Here is a 17013-nt window from a genome sequence, read left to right on the forward strand (position 1 = left end):
ACACACCCCTACCTCCCACCTCTAAAGAATATTTAGCAACTGTACATTTCAACCATTTAATCTTTTAGCCTTAGAGCATCACAATTTCTGTCCTACCACTCTGGGGGGAAGAGTTGGACTTGTAAGAGCCAAGATCCCATTTAAGGCTTCACAGGTTAAAACCAATATCTTAAATTTCAATCAAAAGTGAACTGATAGCTATGGAAAATCATGGAGCACAGCTGCAATATGATATTTGAGTGAAATGCCAGATAAGTGCCTTTATGTTCTGCACCAACTGCAGTTCCCTAATAATATGAAGGTAGAGTCTCATGTAGAACATTTTATAATAGCTCAGCTTTGACATGAGAAAGGCATAGATCGCCAATGTGAAGACTGCACCCAAACTAAAATTATGCACATTTATTACCAAAAAAAGATGATACTCTTGACTACTGCTACCAGCTGGATAATCAGAATCAGGTAGGAATTCAACAAGATTCACAGGCTGCAAACCTTAAAATGAATGGCAAGCAGCTCTCAACAGACAGGGATTATTTCAAACTTTCAATGTAATCATTATAGCATGGGGCAAACAGCAACAGGGAAATAATTCACTCGTCTGGGTTGAGTTTCAAGTCACTAGCCAACACCCAAATTTCCATTTGAGCCCAGGTAAATCTCACCAGTGGGGTTGGTGGAGATAGAAATATAAATCTGGGTGTTATCAGCATAACAAGACGCCATGTACCATTCTTCAATATACATGCTGTAAACCTCTGGTACCCCTTGCTCAAGGTATGTATACAAGACCACCACTATGGAACAGCACATGAAAACGCCTTTGTTGAAAATAACCATTGTCCAATACTACCCTTTGGTTACTCTCTTAGTTAGTAGCCAACTGAATTCTGTTACAAATCAGGTTAAAGAACAAACAAATTTCCAGTTATTAATTACTAGTGATGCAAGTTGCTTTAAATCCACTGTATCTAAGGATTATGAAGCAGAGTGGAAAAAGTAACTACAAAATGAAATTTTCTCCACCTCACCTTTGTGCTCCAAAGTGAAATTTGTATATGGCACATCTCATTATCAGATGTGTTCTTTCAAACCTAGTAATACTGCAATAAGAATTTATTATACTACGCCATACATACTGTTTTCAGACACAGGTACATACAGCCCATAAACAGTTAACATAATACCATTAGAAGACAATTAAAAAAAAAGATTTTACCACAACAAATAAGGCACTGCTATGTTGACTTAATCTGGGTAGAAAAGCGAGTCCTGAATGAACTTGGTAATCTCTGAATCCTCCCGCCACAGAAAGGGTAGTTAGATTTCTTACATCTTGGGCCTTTAAAATCCAATGATTGTTTACAGCTGTATAAAAATCTTTTAAAAAATTGAAAATAGATTAAAATTCACTTTATACAAAGAAACAGTGGAAATTTTTTCACAGCATTTAGTAAAAACAGTTTTTTCTGAGCTGTGCTGGCAGTCTACCCAGAAGTCAAGTTTCCATTCCCATTTTTGAGTCTTGTGTTAGACAACAAAACTGTACCCAATGCAGGGGTGATCAGACAAGTCAGATGCAACTGTTTTTTTACACCAGCTGAGGATGCGCTTCCAAATATTTAATCTCATGATCGATAGTGATCAATAAGGAAGGCCAAACGGAAGTATGCATTTGTGATATCAGTCAACAGTAGAGGTAGAAATTAATAGAAAGGCAGCAGTGGCAAAATCAAGGGGATAGGGATCACCCATGCTTAGCTGCCACAAAATACAAACAAAAAGATAGAACACAAAAAATTCTACATATAATATACTAATAAATAATAATAAATAATTATACACACACACACACAAAAATATACTACTGCACAGTTAGGATTGCCGACTTTCTAATCGCACAAAACCGAACACCCTAGCTCTGCCCCTTCCCCAAGGCCTCGCACCTTCTCGGAGGCCCTGCCCCCCGCTCACTACATTCCCCCTCCCTTGGTAGCTCACTCTTCCCCCATCCTCACTCGCTTTCATTGGGCTGGAGCAGGGAGTTGGGGTGCAGAAGGGGGTGAGGGCTCTAACTGGGTGTGTGGGCTCTGGGGTGCAGGAGGGGCTCCAGGCTGGGGCAGAGGGGTTCAAGGTGTGGAAGGGGGCTCAGGGCTGGGGCAGGGGGTTTGGGAGAGGGGTTACCTCCGGAGGCTCCCGGTCAGCGGCACAGCGAGGGAGCTAAGGCGGGCTTCCTCCCTGTCCTGGCACCGCACTACGCCCCAGAAGTGGCCAGTAGATCCTGCTACTAGGCGTAGGCAGCTCTGTGTGCTGCTCTTGCCCGCAGGCACCAACCCTATGGTTCCTGGACAATGGGAGTGTGGAGCCAGTGCTGGGGCGGGGGCAGCGCACGGAGCCCTGTGGGCACCCTGCCTAGGAGCTGGACCTGCTGGCCACTTCCAGGGTGCAGCATGGAGCCAGAACAGGTAGGGACTAGCCTGCCTTAGTTCCACAGCACCGCCAATGGGACTTTTAACAGTTGATGGTACTGACCAGAGCCGGTAGGGTCCCTTTTCGACCGGGTGTCCGGTCAAAAACCGGACACCTGGTCACCCAATGCACAGTACAGATTCATAACTTTTGAAATGGGCATTCTTATCAAGTGTAACTTCATAAAAATTAAAATACTGCAGAGTATTGATATAATGTCAATGCAGTAATTCTTTTCTCCTTTGGGCTCTGAAAATTTGTACGTTATGCTATCTACAAACATTTAATCTCAATTAGGACCAATATTTGTATTTAATATTCTCACTGCCCCATCCAAATACCTTTGACTTCACTGAGAGGGCAGGATGAAACTTGGCAAATTGCATAAAAAGTAACACAATAACTAGGTATACAGTCAGAAGAGAACGTGATTTTGAATATCAAGGTTTAACACAAGGAAGCATTCGCTCATGGGAGAAATAGGAAATCACTTTGACCTGTAATTTACAAGGTTCCAAATTACTTCTATTTTCTGTGTAAGATGCTGGAAATTAAGTGTTCCCACCACTACACCAAAGGTCAAGTTAAAAGCTGAAAGACAATATTTTGATATTTATGTGACAAACTGATGTTCTTTTAGTGTCCCAGTTCTGTCATAGGAGAAAGAGTGAAAGATTAGAGCTTCTAAGAGCATCTCTCTTTTTCCATAACAATGTGTTTTCAGGCCACTGTAATGCAACAGATTCTCACACACACACACACACACACACACACACACACTTAAGCATTAAGAAAGAAACATAGTGCCCAATGCAACACTTAACTGAAGTAAACTTACCAGTAAGATATTTGTCTAAAGGCATTACAGGTGCAACATGAGGTGTGGCTTGTGTAATGAGGAGGTTTATAAATTCAGGCTTAAAATTCTTTAGAGTGAGCAATGCTCTTGCAACAAGACCACCCATGGAATGACCTACTATTGCAACACTGCTTGGAGCAAATTCTTGATCCTTCAGAAAAAGAAAACAGTAATCACTCAAAGTTAGAATTTGAGAACATTCATTTAAACAAACAGATGAAACTTAAGGCTTGTCTACACTTACCAGGAGATCAACGAGCAACAATCGATCCATCGGCAGTTCATTTAGTGGATCTAGTGAAGACCCACTAAATGAACCACAGATCGCTCTCCCATCGACTCCTGTACTCTACCGGATCAAGAAGAGTAGGTGGAGTCGACAGGAGAGCGTCTCCCGTTGACATTGCGTAGTGTGGATCCCACGGTCAGTAGATCTAAGCTACTAAGCTATTCACGTAACTCAAATTGCGAAACTTAGATCGAATTTCCCCTGTAGTGTAGACAAGGCCTTAGACGTTGATCTATCATTTAGTTAAAAGTTGTGCATTTTTCCTCTTAAATTAATCATGTTGCTCAAAGAAAATAGTCAGGTTTAATAGTTTGACAAGATGTTACTAACTGACCCATATTTTAGATGCTTTGGTCTTCCAGAATCACTAAGTAAACACAGGCTCATCACAAGAAAAAGTTAGAATGTAGGAGGTGCTGTACTTCAAAAACTGTAGTTTATAGCTGATATTATAATGTTTGAGAACCTTAAGGAAGCAGACCAGCAAATAAGCTTTTAGGCTGAGGCATGTTTTCTAAATCTGTATTAAATATTTAAATAAACAGTTCTGAAAACATAAATGAGCCTACTGCATTTCTACTACAAAGTAGTTTACATATTATATGGAAATATTTTATTTAAAAAAATGAGAAAACTATCCAAGGCTTTGGGCACCCTCACCATGAGAGTAAAGACAAAATCCAAAATTTGTTTATTAAATCAAGACTAAAACAGGAGTATTTTTCTCTCATCCACATAATCTACACCACACAAATAATAGCCAATATATCTATTACAATTAAAGATTTGCATCCCACAATTTTCCACTGAACAAAAATTCCACCCCAGTTTTTAGTAGAAAAGGAAAAAAAATCTCAAAATACTATTCATGTGCATACCTCACGTCTTACCTTGTACAGCTTAAGAATTACTTTAATGCACTCATGCACAAATCTGGTTTGTCTGTGCAGACTACCACCATATAGTGCAACCAGCTCCTCATTAAAATTGACAGTGAAGAAATTGAAATGGTACTTGAAGTCAATGTCTTCTGCTTTTCTAAGTGCTATAGAGCCAAGAGAACGTACTAGGAAAAGAAATTGCACTAGTTAAATCACAGAAACACCTTTCTTCTAACTGTAGTCAACGCTACTACTCTCAGTTGGATTCTCCAATACAAACAAGTCACTATGTAGCTGGTAAAAACAAATGTTATCTTACTACCACTGGATATTCAAGTTCTTTAAACCTGACCAGTGTTCACTTGATGCAAGTCATTTGTATGCATCAAAAAGAGTGGAAAGCTTTCCTCTTTTACCAACCTATAAGTATACTTCCCTTGTTTTCAGACATACATACATACATGAGAAATTAGGATGAAAAATATCAGTTAGTTGATAAGAAATCTCTTTATAATAAAAGTGCAACTTACAAATGTAGATTTTTTTGTTGTTGCATAACTGCACTCAAAAACAAAACAATGTAAAACTTTAGAGCCTACAAATTTATTCAGTCCTACTTCTTGTTCAGCCAATCGCTAAGACGAACAAGTTTGTTTACATTTACAGGAGGTAATGCTGCTAGCTTCTTATTTACAATGTCACCTGAAAGTGAGAACAGGCGATTGCATGACACTATTGTAGCTGGCGTTGCAAGATTTTTTTAATCGCTTGAAGCCCTAGTATAAAGACTACAAAGAAGAATGCTTGAGCATGGGGAAAAGTCTCTCTGGGGACAAAATGCAAGTTTCTCCTAGAGAGCAACATTTTGTGAGCTCTAGATCCTGCTTTGTCTTTAGTCACCCCTGGAAATATCCTCTCACTGTGCAGATTCAGTTATCGAACAACCTCAATGAGCCCTGTTGAAAAAGCTAAACACCACATATTCAAAGCACTGAACAGATATTAAATAATTCCCACAGCACTCTGGTAAGATTAATATATTTTAAGATCAGAAGGGACCATAAATCATCTAATCTGACCACCTATATAATACGGGCCATAGAATTTCATCCAGTTACTCCTGTATTGAGTCCAAAACTTGTGCTTGACTAAGGCATATCTTCCAGAAAAGAATCCAGTCTTGAATTGAAGACTTCAAGAGAGGGAGCTCCACCACTTTCCTTGGTAGTTTGTTCCAATGGTTAATCAACTTTGCTGTTAACTTTGTACCTTATTCCTAATACAAATTTGTCTGGCTTTAACTTCTAGCCATTAGTCTTTGTTATGCCTCTCCCCCCTAGATTAAAGAGATCTTTAGTACCAGATATTTTCTCCCCATAAAGGTACTTACACACTTTAATCAAGTCTCTTCTTGATCTTTTTGCCTCATGATAAGGCATTTTTGCAGCTATCAAATAATTTTTGTGCCTCTTCTCTATCCCATTTTTCAGTATTCTTTTTTAAAATGGGGACACCAGAACTGGATGCAGTATTCTGTTAGCAGTCTCAGAAACGCCACAGACAGTAGTAAAATCACCTCGCTACTCCTGTTTATACATCCAAGGATTGCATTAGCCCTTTTTGTCACAGCATTGCACTGGGAGCTCATGTTTGTCCACTATGATCCCTAAATCCTTTTCAGAGTCACAGCTTTCCAGGATACAGTTCCTCCATTCTGTAGGTACAACCTGCATTTTTTGTTCCTAGATATATGACCTTCAGTTTGGTTGCAATAACACACATTTTCTTTAAGTGGGCCCAGACTACCAAGTGATCCACATCACTCTATATGTTTCCCTTTGATTCCTAAATGGTCACTCTCTGTATTGCTGTGTTTTCAAAAAGACCTAATTAGTTCACAATAGAGTCTGTACTTCTTTAAACATAATTACAAGTGTCCATTTGGCATCTTGTGTGATGATTATTTCAGTAATCTTCTTTGGATATCATTGTCCTCACATGCCTTTAAATATGTTTTCTAAAACTATAAATTATGAAATGTTTTACTATGTCATTTTGACAAAAGTATGTATAATTTCAGTCAAAAGAATTAAAGCACCTTTGACGGTTAAAAAAGTCAGTAATAAGTTATTCATTGGCTAAATGCATGCAAGGCTTATTTACTCAGCTAAACTAAAACTATTTTGGGGCATATACTAATTGTTTACAAAAGCACAGAGGTTTTTTTAACATCACCATTAGAATGCTGAATAATTCTGTTTCAAAGCACTTTCTTAAAACAAGTAATGATCTATGAAGAATGACTGTCTTCAGAATAACACTCATTATGCTATATTTAATTAGTTAATGGTTGCACAGCACTTTCAAAAACGTAAACACTACTTAATTACAAAGTACTCTCATATCTTCATTTTCCTCTACAAATATACAACTATTACTTCCAATCTCTGAATGGAATGAAGTACAGCAGGAGATAATGAGTTTATACCAAATGTAGAAACAGGCTACATTAAGACTTGGAACAACATGCCAGGGTGGAGCCACTTGCCCCTCAGGTAACTAGCAGCAAATCCAAAACCGCCTTTGTAGATGGGAGGAGGAGTTGAAGCTTATTTTTAAGGTATCTAAAACTAGATTTCATATCAAAGACCTCAGAATTCTCCAGTAGCTAGTGAGTTTTACCCCTTCTTCTAATTCAGTTGTGCTTTTATTCAATATGACTGTTCTAAAATATCGTTCAAGTCGAAAATCAATCAGATTTTTGCAGGTCAGTCAGGTTGCCAATAATGGTGTAATACAATAGACCTGGTCTGAGTAGCAGACTGTGGATTTTTCCTGCCTACGTTAGTGAAATTTAGAGGAATTACAGAATGATCCCTGTGGGAATCATACAGAGGTGCTGGGTTCCTGAAGCACAAGTACCTTTTAGGATGTATCCACAATAGTGAAAATAGAACCCCAAACTCACCACTGGAGCCCACGAGTGGTAACAACAGTAAAGCTATGATTTTAGGGGCATTTTCATCACTGTGTGCCTGGGCTGGTCTGAACTTATTTACATAAGAGCTTCCACCAGAGGGCAACAGTAGTGATTTATATGGGTCCTATTTTTGCCAGTACAGAAAGGGTCGCACTGACCCTAGTCTCAAACGAGGATGCTTTCCTACTTTCCTTGGGTAGAGGACAAACAACACTTTGTGGTCAGGTGAAAGAAATGTAATAACGTAATTAAGTTATCTTAATTTAAGAGAACTAACCTCACATAGAACTGTGTAAAAATTTTTAGTTAAATCATTGGACAGACAATGTACATGTGTCTTAAAAACAGTGATTGATTCAACACAGCATTATTTCAGTTTTAAGTGAAATCAATTTGATTTCAATGGACATACACTGGGGTAAAACTGGTAAAGCTGTGGGGAATCAGTCCCAGAATTAAATCTATAATCTTAATAGGTTAAATAATAATACATTCCATTGAGTCAAATTATTTAAAGCTATGCTATTTCTTTGTTTTACTATATATTTATTTATGAAGTGTTAACAGGTTTACAAATCCTTGCCATGTAAATATCAGAAACAAAAAAATAATCGTAGCTTTTGTTGAGACATTATACAGGAATATAGTCATCAGCTCTCTATTGATTACAGTGTTACCATATTACAAACTGCATACATAAAACACCTTTATGTCATTTCTAGTTATTTTATTATATTGAGTGAAATGTCTGATTACACATTTTTAAACAGACTACATACGTCTATAAAGAGTTAATATTAAAGGACAGGTGTGCTTTTTTTTTTTCGGGCAGGTGAATGTACTTTGTCTAAGTATTGAATAAAAGGTACCGGTAATCAAATTCTTAAGTAACTTTTTTGTCCTCTCTGTATTTCGCTGGGTATGTAATTGGTATGGTAATTTTTCCCATAAAACCAACCTCCTGTATTTTTTTATATCATTCCTCTACAGTTGGACTATTTTTCTTTTTGCAATGAGAGGCTATCAGTAGCTGAGCAAATATGTCTATGCCTTTATGGACTTCAAAATCTGTGAAGTCTCATTCCAGGTAAACATCTTCGACAGGGTTCTCCGGTGGTGAATATCAGCATAGCTTCACTGACTTCAACTGAGACACTTCAATTTACACCAGCTGAAAATATGGCCCCTTATCTCCTGGACACTGTACATAAGGAAATTCTTCATTATTTATACTTAAAGTAGTAGCAATGAGGCATTTTGATATCATTCCTGTAACAGCTTTGACCTGTCTTAGTAATATTCCAGAGACTTAACTCTTCCTGCCTTTAACTAAAACAGATAACTCTGTTTGTACAACTTTCAAAATTCACTTTACTATAGCCATACCTTGTTTATAACTCCCAGCATTCCCAGGAAGGAAGAGAACTGGAATCCCTGTCAATATCAGATTTTTGTTTTCTTCAGCGTAATTCCCTTCCCCATAGAGATAGAGCTCATAGGCTGGAAAACGTCTGGATATTTTCTTAGGTAGTTTTATTTTCTGTGACAACAAATACATATGGTTAAACATACAGTATCTGACTAAAATTAATGGATCTTTAGCAGCTCCTAAGAATTCAAGATACTGGACTCCTAAAATGCAAATAAACAATAATTACAAAAGAAGCAATTTGCATCATTACAGACAAAAAAAGAGAATTTAGCCTCAATAATGCTTATGCAAATTTACGAAAGGGAAGACTGCTATGGAAATCATTTTTTTTCTTATAATCTATAAGTGAAGGAAATACATAAAGGTTTTCTTTTTTTTCCGGAGACCTATTCTTTATGATGTAAGTCCTAAATTGATTAAAGTTACAATTAAATTTCTAAAAGTAGTACAGAGAAAGAGTATTAGCTGGAGAGACCACAGGTTTTTGTGACAAGGATTTCCACAAAGTTGTTTTTCCTTTGAGATGTAGAAATCCGGATGGATCTTTATTTTGTGTACAGATATTTCTTCCCTTTCACTTTGGTGTAGTTTTATAGTTCTGAAAGATGCTAACTGCAGGTCACTCGGAGCTTGATTTAAAGCTTACTGAAGTCGATGGGAGTTTATTGACGTTCGTGCAATTTGGATTAGGATCTTATTATCCAGCTACTGTTGCCTGTTGTTGGCTTCAGCTTTTGTGATTGGTTATATGTAGCAAAAATAATAAATAAAACTACTGATTTTTTGTTTTATCTTAATAACTTTCTGTAGGTTCTTACAGCAAAATCCATTTAAGTGGTGCATTTTGTACACCGTCAAAATATAAAGAAAGCAATATCTAATACATAAGCTGCAATACATTGCTGTACACACAGTATGACTTTTTGCTTGCTACAATATATGCACTTGCTCTTCTGAAGCTAAAACAGCAAACGGAAGCTAATGTATTTCACCCTTCCAGGCAATTGTTAGTCAAGACGGCGAGCTTCTGTATTACAGAAAATGCAATTTAGGAGGTTATCTTTGACTCCTTCTGGGATTCTCCCTCCACATCTCTTCCTCCGTCACAACATTTAAAAAAATCCCTCCTTCCTTTTTTTCCCAATAGTCAAATCACTTGTCTTGATTATTGCAACATCTGCTTTTCTGGTCTTCTGTATATTAACGTTTCCTTCCTCCAGTCTGACCAAAGTAATCTTGCCAAAATCATCCTCCTTACCTGTCATTTTGACCACAACATCCCCTCTATAAGGCTATGTCTACACTACAGCTTATGTTGGCATAATTTGTGTCACTCAGGAGTGCAAATAAATTGGCATGAACAGTGCTATGCTGGCAGGAGAGCTTCTCCCACCGACACAACTTCTGCCACTCATGGGGGCTGGAGTAGTTAAGCTAACAGAAGAGCTCTTTCCTGTCGGCTTAGAGTGGCTACATTAGAGAGCTTACAGTGGTGCAGCTGCACCGCTGTAAACTCTCTAAGGTACGTCTTCACTAACCAATGCTAAAGCACTCCCGCCACCTTCTAGAGACTGGTAAATCTGGCTGGATTTGGGGAGTTTGTAGTCGCCTACCTTGATGATATGGCCATATTCTCAAATTCATGGGCAGAACACCTGGAACACCTCCAAGCTGTCTTCCAGCGCATAAGGGAGGCAGGATTAACCATTAAGGCCAAAAAATGTCAAATAGGCCTAAACAGGGTAACGTACCTTGAACACCAGGTGGGTCAAGGAACGATCAATCCTCTACAGGCTAAAGTAAATGCTATCCAAAATTGGCTTGTCCTTAAGTCAAAGAAGCAGGTCCAATCTTTCTTGGACTTGGCTGGGTATTACAGACAATTTGTACACACAACAGCCAAATTGCCACCCAACTGAATGACGTAACCAGGAAAAAACAGCCAAATGCAGTTCAGTGGACTGAGAAGTGTAAGAGAGCCTTTAACCGGCTTAAGGCGGCCCTTACGTCTGACCCTGTTCTCAGAGCCCCGGACTTCGACCAACCTTTCATTGTAACCACAGATGTGTCCGAACATGGTGTAGGAGCAGTTTTAATGCAGGAAGGACCAGATCAACAATTCCATCCTGTCGTGTTTCTCAGCAAAAAACCTTCTAAAAGGGAAAGCTACTGGTCAGTCTCAGAAAAAGAATGTTATACCATTGTGTATGTTCTGGAGAAGCCCATACCAGGCGGCGTATCCACCTGCAAACTGATCATGCTGCACTGAAGTGGCTTCACACAGTCAAAAAGACTAAGAAAAAACTTCTTCGGTGAGCCAACACCATCTGTGATTTGGGGGTCATGTGATAAATAAAGGGGGGGAAGCTCCCTTATGGACACCCAGCCAGCCAGTAGCTATAAAATCCCTTTAGTAGCTGTTTTCTAATTGCTCTATCTGTAACGGGTTAAAAAATCTCGCTGCTATGCATAGGTAAAAGGAAGTGAGTGGGCACCTGACCAAAAGAGCCAATCGGAAGGCTAGAACTTTTTAAAATTGAAACAAAGACTTCCCTTCTGACTGTCTGTCGTTCTCCGGTGAAAGGTAAACCGGGCTGTAAGAAGTTTCGGGCCAGGTATGAAAAAATCATCAGAATCATATCTAGAAATTACTTATTTACAACCCCAGATATGTATGTAGATCAGGAAATGTCTAGGAAGACATGATTAGGTTTATCCCTTTTATTTCTTTATGGCTTGTAGACTTCTTTGTGCTAACCCCAGGTGCTTTTGTTTTGCTTGTAACCTTTAAACTGGACCTCAAGAAACTATTTTTGATGCTTATTTATTGTAGTTGCTCTTTTTAAATCTAGCAATAGCCTAAGTTCCCAGATGTATTTTCTTCCTTTTGTTTTTTAATAAAATGTACCTTTTTAAAGAACAGAATTGGATTTTTGTGTCCTAAGAGGTTTGTGCACATGTTGTTTAATTAGCTGGTGGCAACAGAGGATTTCCTTTGTTCTTCTCTCTCAGCTCTTCCCCAGATGGGGTGTGTGTGTGTGTGAAAGGGCTTGAGGAAGAAATTCTCAAGTGTGCCTTCCTGGATTCTCAAAGGGGTTTTGCACTTGGCTGGTGGCAGCATCTACCTATCCAAGATCAGAGAAAACATCTTCTGTATTTTCCACAGTATGCATCCAATGAAGTGAGCTGTAGCTCACGAAAGCTTATGCTCAAATAACTTGGTTAGTCTCTAAGGTGCCACAAGTACTCCTTTTCTTTTTGCGAATACAGACTAACACGGCTGTTACTCTGAAACCAGAGAAAAGCTGTAACCTTGGAAGCTTAAAATAAGCCTGGTGTGGCCAGTATTAATTTTTTAGAATCCTTGCAGATTCAAAGTGCCAGAGTGGGGAATCAACCTCGACAACCCGTGAGAAGTGAGTAAGGGGAAAGGAGAGGAAAAAACAAGTTAACATAACCAGAAAGATACGTTTGAGACTTATTGAGTAACTGAAAGAAACGACTGTTGCATTGTCCTTCAACATCCTTCCCTCCTGCTTTTTTGGTCCACTTCTGACACCCCTTCTAACCCATAACTCATATTAATCAAAAAAACAAATGAAATAGCCCCACCCCGAACTAAGTTTAGACCCCAAACAGGGAGAAACAGAGACTTCCTGAAGCCTACTAGGGATTTTGCTATTGATTTTAGTAAAAGGCACTCAGATACTTTGATGACTGGTAGCAGTATAAAACTCTAAATAGATAGTTTTAGGACAGAGGTGGGCAAACTACGGCCCACGGACCACATCTGGCCCGTTGGACCCTCCTGCCTGGCCCCTGAGCTCCTGGCCCAGGAGGCTTGCCCCCACAGCCCCTCCCTTGCTGTTCCTCAGCGCGCCATGCTGCCGGCGTAGTGTATTAAACTGCTCCACATAGGAACGTGCTACTGGTAGCAGTCACGGAGAGCAATTTACTACACAACACCAGTGCTCTGGACGGCTGGGCAATGCTCTGGGTGGCGCGGCTGTAGCGCCGACAGCCACCAGTGCTCTGTGCTGCGTGGTAAGGAGGCAGGGAGCAGGAGGGGCTGGATAGAGGGCAGGGGAGTTTGGCATGGTGGTTGGGGGAGCAGGAATGTGGATGGGGTCAGAGCATCAGAGGGCGGGGAATGGGGGGGTTGAATGGGGGCAGGGATCCTGGGGGGGGCAATCAGGAAGGAGGTAGGGTTGGGTGGACCGGTGGGAGGCAGTCAGGGGCAGGAGTTCTGGGGGCAGTCAGGGGACAAGGAGCGGGGGAGGGGATGGGGGGGTAGATGGTGCAGGGGTCCGGGGGGGGCATCAGGGGGCAAGAAGCAAGGGGGGGCGGATAGGGGGCGGGGGCACAGCTTCCCCTAACCGGCCCTCCATACAATTTCCAAAACCCGATGTGGCCCTCAGACCAAAAAGTTTGCCAGCCCCTGTTTTAGGACCTTCACATTTTGTCATGTTAAATTTAGGTTGTAAAGTGCCTCAGGCTAGGTACCATGTCATTATTTGTTTTTGTGAGGTGTATAGCATATTTTTGGGTGTTTGAAAATAAGAATGCCAATTAATAGTGAATTTCCCTTTTGTGATGTGGATACTTGCCACTTAAAGTCAGGCTAGGTAGCTCGGACATATACCAAATTCTTGTGTAACAACTTTGCGTCACTGCCAGCCTTAGCTACATTTAGACAGGCACTTTAAAGATAAACGGCAGATGGATTTTGTTCTGTGCATGTACAGCGCCTGAGAGCTACAGTAATATAAACAATAAATAATACAATACAATACCTAAGCCATCCAGTCTACCTCATTTTCTTTCCACAAACGTCCCCCTCTCCTCCACAAAACAACAAAAGCCAGATACTTGGAGACATATCATTCTGTGATGTTGTTCCTCTAGCTATGACTTCAGGCATATTGCGAGGGAAGTGTGGGGAAGCTTGTACTATCACTGCCTGTTGTACCACTGTACTGTAGATTGACACTTCAGTCTGCACCTTTCACCACCACAAAACCTGCTTATAAGACAGATAATGAGAATTTAAGTGCTGACAATCAATGAACAGAACAGTCATGCTGGTGGGTGTTAATTTTAGACAACTTCCAGTCCTATAATCAAAACAGAGATTTTGCCAATTACTTGTAAATTGGTAGTACTATGTAGATTGAAGCTGAAGTAGGTTTTAGCCATCGGTAGTTCTGAATACTATATTTATAAAGATCCTAATCACTTACATGATTTTATTTAGTGAAGGGATCACTTAAGCAAGTTAGCCCATGTATTTACATTAAGTAAGCTTTCTCTTGTGCTTTTCTTTTCTAAAGTGATAGTCCCCAAGTTAGTAGATCCTAAAATTTACTTGCTGCTTTGTTACCTGTTCAGAACATGTGATGCAATATTTTGTTTAAAGAAAAATGCTTTTCTCCTCCACAAACAATGCCCCCAGTTTTCATCTCATACCCACCGAACAAATAACTGACCACTTGCTGGAAAAGTGATTTTCACTACAGTATATATAGGATGCTTAAATATCATTTTATTACAGTGACTTTTTTCTAAAAGTTATTTGTGTTGGGAGACATTTCATTAAAAAAATTAGAAACACTCCATCATTATACACACTGCAACCACTGACAAGTCATTCAGCAGATCAACAAGAGGATTTAGGCTAGTCCCTGCCTAAGATAAGTTCATGAAGGATGTGGTTAGATAAAACATCCTTGAAGTACAAGACATAAACTATGTCTACACCAGCACTTTTGTCAATATAACTTATGTTGCTCAGAGATGTGAAAAAACTCCCTCCCGAGCAACAAATTACACCAACAGAAGTGCCGATGTGGACAGCACTATGTTGACGGGAGACATTCTCCCACCAACATAGCTACCACCTCTCGTTGGGGGTGGTTTAATTATGTTGACAGAAGAGCTCTCTCCCGTTGGCATACGCAGCTACACAGGTACAGCTGCGCTGCTGTAAGCTCTCTAGTGTAGACATGGCCATAGTTGTTTTGAAGAGGGAATATTTTTACAGAAACACAATACCAGTACAGAACGTGTGCGCATACACACCAGCTTTCTCCTCCACAGCATGGCTTCTCCTGTTACTAGATTCTGCAATTAAGTCATAATCCTGTGATTGAAAAATGTTTGTCATCCTAAAGGATAATTTGCAAAGCAAATTCAAAGGAAAACAGCTGTCTTCGTTTGCATCTCACCGCACTCCCATATATTCATGTCATTAAATTAATCCCATTTGATATTATGCTTTGATCTTCCAGTTTGTGTGCACAGGCAGTTCAGGCATCGCCACATTGATCAGTTTGTATTGGGCTCTCTGGGAAAGTCCTCCTGGGGTTCCAGATCTATTTCAGCGCATCCGGCTGCATGTAGTCTTTCATTCCATAACCTCAGTCATGTTAAGGAAAAGTTAGCATATGTGCATGTGTGACTTCATTTTGGTTTGGGGCCCACCATTGTCTAAAAGCAAACATCATGCACCAGGAGGAGTGTTCCCTAGATACTGCATTCCTGTGAAACCCCTCCCCCCTTCGTTTCCAGCCTGTCTCGACTCCCGGTTTCTGTTCTTGGTCTGTTCCTAACTCCCTGCCTCCTGGCCTTGATGCGAGCCTCCCATCCTGATAAGAAAGGCTACTGGTACATTGCTTTAGGACCATGTTGTGTAGTTGAAGTAATGGTTTAGCACGGGGGATGCACTTAGCAGGGATAGGTGGTAGATAAGAGAAGGGTTTGTCTATTGGCTAAGGTTTCCGATTCATGAGGGCAACATGCTTTGCTAAAAGGTATATAATCTCTGTATAATCTGCATTCGGGGTCCCCTCCTGATTAGCAGGGGGGCACCATGCTCGAGCGTAATAAACTTAGTATCTTGGGGAACTCTGCAGTTGTGGACTTTGTTCGTGTGCCTCAGCCTAGACTCGAACTGTGTGTGACCTGTGAGGTATAATTCGCAGCAGTTTGTGTGCGTGACCTGTGAGGTATAATTCGTAACAGTCATGCCTTGCCAACTATCATATCCAAAAGCACAACACTGGTTATAAAACTCTTTCGTAATACAAGGCATTGGATTATTCCTCTGTGATCATATAATGAATGCCTTGAGTTTCATCTGCCATGATCTTTCCCTTTGACTTGTTACCTTCCTCCTGATATCAGGTAGTGCAATGGCAGCCAGTAAGTACAGGCTATCCTTTGGTGTTGGCTTTAAACATCCTGTTATTCCATGACAACTGTCGTCTAGCCTGGACGGATCGTTCCAACACTGGACACGCATACTGTATGGAGTAGCACAATGTGATAGCAGTGGTTTGGAAAGTAACTGGATTGGCTCCCCACTTTGAGGTGACCAACTTTTAGAGGATGTTGTTACAGGTGCTAATTTTCCCTGCTTTGAAGGAAATTGTCTGGTCCAATGTTGTTGGATCATATTAAAGAAGTTCTGTATTAAAATCACAAATGAGTTTGATTCCCCATAGTTTAAATTCCAGGGTATTACTAATTAAGAGGTCTCTTGGTTTGTGGTACTGTTTCTCTCCCTCTATGTGTTAAACTTGCAAGCTGCTAATCGCGTTAGTACATTCTAAGACAGAGTCTGTTCTCAAAGCAATTCTTTGTAATAACAACTACTCACACAGAGAGAGACTCAAAACAATACTCTGTAACAACAGGTTTCAGAGTAACAGCCGTGTTAGTCTGTATTCGCAAAAAGAAAAGGAGTACTTGTGGCACCTTAGAGACTAACCAATTTATTTGAGCATAAGCTTTCGTGAGCTACAGCTCACTTCATCGGATGCATACTGTGGAAAATACAGAAGATTTTTTATACACACAAACCATGAAAAAATGGGTGTTTATAACTACAAAAGGTTTTCTCTCCCCCCACCCTACTCTCCGGCTGGTAATAGCTTATCTAAAGTGATCACTCTCCTTACAATGTGTATGATAATCAAGGTGGGCCATTTCCAGCACAAATCCAGGGTTTAACAAGAACGTCTGAGGAACAGGTGGGGGGGAGGTGAAGGGGGGTTGTAGATTGTAGGTTGTAGATCCTTGATAATGCGTTGGAGGGGTTTTAGT

At 40.1% G+C, this 17013-nt stretch overlaps 1 protein-coding gene across 5 annotated transcripts in view; it reads right to left on the reverse strand.

Annotated features, from left to right (window-relative positions):
- Window positions 1-17013, reverse strand: part of PGAP1 (post-GPI attachment to proteins inositol deacylase 1) — an 80775-nt gene that overhangs the window by 56602 nt on the left and 7160 nt on the right. For 4 of the 5 annotated variants that reach the window (XR_014713620.1, XR_014713621.1, XM_084643610.1 and 1 more), the window contains exons 2-5: window positions 8865-9018; window positions 4496-4683; window positions 3308-3479; window positions 1220-1380 (exon numbers count right to left, since the gene is read on the reverse strand). Coding sequence is in view for 3 of the 5 variants with exons in the window: in XM_084643610.1 (XP_084499736.1) it covers window positions 1220-1380; window positions 3308-3479; window positions 4496-4683; window positions 8865-9018 (675 nt within the window). In the remaining 2 variants the exon portion in view is untranslated. The remainder of the gene's footprint in view (window positions 1-1219; window positions 1381-3307; window positions 3480-4495; window positions 4684-8864; window positions 9019-17013) is intronic. The other variant, XM_084643611.1, reaches the window with a different exon arrangement.

The sequence above is a fragment of the Lepidochelys olivacea genome (assembly GCF_965140295.1).
Source record: "Lepidochelys olivacea isolate rLepOli2 genome assembly, chromosome: 11".
Lineage (NCBI taxonomy): Eukaryota > Metazoa > Chordata > Testudines > Cheloniidae > Lepidochelys > Lepidochelys olivacea.